The 4356-nt window shown below is 50.9% G+C and overlaps 1 protein-coding gene across 1 annotated transcript; it reads left to right on the top strand.

Annotated features, from left to right (window-relative positions):
- LOC109726329 (basic proline-rich protein-like) lies at positions 263–1311 on the top strand. Its single transcript, XM_020255867.1, has 2 exons — positions 263–404; positions 509–1311. The coding sequence occupies exons 1-2, from the start codon at positions 263–265 to the stop codon at positions 1309–1311; spliced, it is 945 nt and encodes a 314-aa protein (XP_020111456.1).

A 4356-nucleotide genomic window follows, 5' to 3' on the forward strand; every position in this document is an offset into this window, starting at 1 on the left:
GTTTTCGCTCTTTGCTGTTCTTGCATAATGAGACTCCTCGTGCTCTGTGTATGCGACCTAGAGTAAGGTGAGGGATGTTACATGTACCTACTAGTGGTAGGAGATTCAAATTTGAATTTGAATCTAGGATTTAGCGGGTTTACACATTGGTATATGTGTGTGGTTTTTGGAAATTGGAGAGCGGACGAGTTTTGTCGCGAATCCGTGACCGATTGATGTGAACCAAAATCGTACATTTATGGTCCCCGTCGTGCTGAACGCGATGGCGCAATCCGTTGGGAATTCTGATGAACGGATTGCCGGATATCGCATGATGTTCGAAAAGGGGTCTAATGTGACTAATTGGAAATCTCGCAAAAGTCCCGATATTTTATGTACCGAATCGCACGAGATCAAATATGGAGGTGCGAATACGCGATTGTTACCCACTATGATGGACTGGGTAAGAAATACCAAGCTTCGGTGGACTTTTGTGCAAAATTGCACTTTGTATACAATGTGCATCTAGGGTTTCTATGCACGAAACCCCAGATCTACTCGACCCAGCGCCCCATCTGTGCCCTAGCCGCCATCTGCAGGTCCATGCTCTGGCAGTGTGCGCACCCCGGCCGTCGGCGAGCTTCCCCGGCCGCGGAATTGCTTGGTCAACCTCTTTTCTCCACCTTGCCACCACCCCCTCGGCCTTCGACATCAGAGAAGGTCCAAGACACCCTAGGAAGCCTTTCCCTCGGCCGAGACCCCTTTCCCGGCGCAGTCCCCGCCGGCCTCCGCCGGCCCCGTGCTACGCCGGAGCTGCCCGAACTCCCTGTGGCCAGCAGCAGTCACCCAGGTCGAGCCTGGGTGATCCCTGCCTCCGCGCGCCACCGCCGTTCTCCATCGGTCGCGCCGCCCTCCGGTGACCTCCGGCGTGCCCCCGCGCGCCATCGCCGCCGCTCCCGACGCCGCCGGCCGCCGCTCTCCCTCCCTGCGGCCGCCCAAACCTTGAACGGGCCGAGACCTGGTCCTCTCGACCACCGCGCGTCGCCGCCACCCGAAGCATGGTGCGCCGACCTTCCTCAACCTCCGGCGACGTGCCGCCGACGCCCCAACCTTCCTCCGGCCGCCGCTATGGTCGCTGCTACCTTTGGAGCCCGTGGTGAACCCGTGCGGGCTCGGTTTGGTCCAGCATCGCCGCCGCCGTCTTCCGCCGCCGTCCAGCGTGAGCACCGGCTCTGCCTGGACGGCCGCACTCGTCCACCGCCGGCGCCCCCGCCGCCGAAGCTTCCTGTCGGCCGAACTAGGCATGTGCCTTCCTCGGGTTTGGGTGACTAGGGCATCAGTGCCTGCCGTCGCCGCCGCCTCCCGACGCCGGCTGACGCATCCCTCGGCCTCCCTGCATCGCCTGAACCCTCCTACCGCCGGTGCTCCCGCCGTCCGGCCGCCGCCGGGCAGCCCTAGCTCTCCCCTGGCCGGTAAGCTTGATTTCAGCCTTTCTGCGCATAGTCTCCTGTTTAGATCACTGTTCCGGCGACCCGGGGCTGTTCCGATGCCCCCGGAGGTGAGCACGGTGATCGTCAGTCAGTTCTGATCACAATGCTCACCTCACGTAGGGTCAGAGAGCTCCGGATCAGTTAGTCACATGTGTTTTAGTTTCAGTGTGCACTGTTTCGTTGAACTTCGTGTTGCTTGTGCGCGTCCCACAGTGGCCGAAATTGCTCCGAAAGGTGAGCACGGCCTCCGGCACGTCGAAACCTGTCGATGGGTATCTTGGCTCGGCTGATTGACCTCTGGTTTGCGTGGACGGACCATAAAAGCGCCGAAATCACATAAAATAATGTGATTTCGGGTATTCGGAAGGCCTTTTATGCAACTTTGTTCGTCGTGGCTACTCTGGGCAGCTTGGATGAGCTGTGGGTGACCTCTGGACTGATTGTCCAAGGCCCCAGACCTTTGCGAAGATCGAAAATGCATTTTCGGTGCGTTTGTCGGCAAAATCCGTCGACGGAACGCGGTTTTAGTTCGGAATTCTTCCGACGGTGCCTCGTGAGCATTTGTTGAGTCGTTAAGCCTTGTTGGCTGGTCACTCACATCATTTCGAGAGTTCAGAAATGACGGGTGAGCGACGGTGGGTTCCGGTGTCGAAATAGACACTTCCGGGAACCCGGATCGGAACGATTATCCGACGATAATCGTTTTGGAATGAGTTAAGGTCTCTGCTGCCAAGTCTCATGTAAATTTTGTATTTAGGGGCAGCGGGTGACTCGTGGTACGATTCGGTGCGTTCCGGGACATTTCAGTGGTCCCGACGGAGTCCCGGTGCGATTTTCGGGACTTCCGGCGAGTTACGGTAGTCGGTTTTGGGAAACTGATCTCCGTGGGTTTGTTAGAGGGATTATGATTTAGTGTTTCTTAGTTGTGGGTTAGACACTAACCCAGTGGACCCTCCTTAGGTCCTGTTGACGTTCTTTTGCAGTCAGGAGACAGGCGCGACAGTTGTACAGGTGGGTACTTCGATCCGACGTCGGTACAGTGGTGCACGTTCGGTGATGGTTTCTTACCCTTGCTCCTTTGTTATTATCCATGCATACGTTATATATTGAGCTTTGCACCTCTGTTGTTTACATTACACCCACGTTGTTTGATTATACTCTACTCGTTGTTTGCATGCTTAGTATCCTGAGTAGGAGTAGAGTAGTTCTATCCGCATCTGTATCTGTTGACCTAGTTGGTCTGCTGTGCATTCTGTATCTGTTGACCTAGTTGGTCTGCTGTGCATTCCGTATCTGTTGACCTAGTTGGTCTGTTGTGCATTCCGTATCTGTTGACCTAGTTGGTCTGTTCTGCATTCCTCTACTCAGTTATTTCCATGTTGATATCATGCTTAGGAGTAGAGTTGACTTATCTGTTCACTATATCTGTGATTTGGTTGGGCGGTTCCCCTATTTTGATATCTATGACCTATTCGGTCGAGTTGCTACAGTTCTATCTTGACATACGTAGCCGATTAGTTGCTGATGGCCTATACGGTCGGTGTGCCCTGAGGGGCTGGATTGTCGGCTAGTTGCCGATGGATGATCTTTGAGCATACTACATTGATCGCCACTGCAGGTACGCATTTCACGAACACCAGCGGTCTGATCCACCGCAAGAGGGTGTTCTTTTCCGGAAAAGTGGTTGGATTGCCAACCCGTGAGCCCAGGGGCTTTATTGCGAGGGTATATGCTTCTGACCCAGGGGCTTCATTGCGAGGGTCAGGTACTGTGCTTCTGACCCAGGGGCTTCATTGCGAGGGTCAGGTACAGGTTGAGCAGTGTGGCATGGGCCTGAGGTCTTCGGACCAATAGGGCAGCGAGATTGGGTACTTTTGAGCTTATCGTCAGTTGACGCATGCATACAGTAGCTGTAGTGTTTATTTTCAGTACATCCTTATCTGTTTATTGTAGCTACTGTTTTATTTACCTGCATCTATACTTGTCAGCTCCTTACTTATCAGCATCTTTACTTACCAGCACTTATGTCTATCTAGTTCTCCGTGTTGTTGTATAGCTCTCTTCCTGATCCGGTGAGTACTCCTCGCCTTCTTCGGCTTGCGGTACCCACTGGGAGGGGAGACATGTTTACATGTTCTCACCTCCCCCACCATTTTTCAGGTATCGCGGGCGATGAGTAGTGGGACGAGACGTGAGGTACGTGTGTAGCGGTCGATAGAGCTTCCGACCCAGGTTATTTCGATTTAGTTATTATCCTTGTATTTCTGTTGTTATATAGTTTAGTTGGTTTATGTGGTTCAGTGTTTATTTACATTTGAAAATGTGGATTTCTGAATTTTGTAAAATAAAAGATTTTCTACCCCTCGTGGTAGCGTTTTTAAAAAAATAAAGGTTTCTGTGTAGGAAACAGTTTTCAAAAGATTTTTGTGGATTTCTGTTTAAACCTTGAATGTAAAACTGTGATGTGAATGGTGAATGTATGAATGTATAGTTATCTTTATATTCGTCTGGTTGTGGTTGTATCCTGGTTGTACTGTGTATTTGATCGACGCCGTGCAAATACAGGGGAGACTCTGTCCGTATGAACAGTGGATTTCCTGTATTTGTGGCGGATCTGGCATACTCTGGGGTCAGGTTTTCAAAAAAAAAAAAAAATTTAGACGCTTTTCCGCTTTGTTTTAAACTGAAAAGAGACCCCGGGGCGTGACAAAAGATTTTATCATTCTTCATGAGATTTAGTATTTCAAAATAAGTTTTCGGATGGAAAACGTTTTAAACTAATAGATGTGAATTTATAATGAAAATATGATAAACTTGTAATTGAATGAATATAAAATAGTTTATGTGATGTGGTGATTGTATGTGTCTAGTTATACATTGTGGTTGT

The sequence above is a fragment of the Ananas comosus genome, linkage group 21 (assembly GCF_001540865.1).
Source record: "Ananas comosus cultivar F153 linkage group 21, ASM154086v1, whole genome shotgun sequence".
NCBI lineage: Eukaryota > Viridiplantae > Streptophyta > Magnoliopsida > Poales > Bromeliaceae > Ananas > Ananas comosus.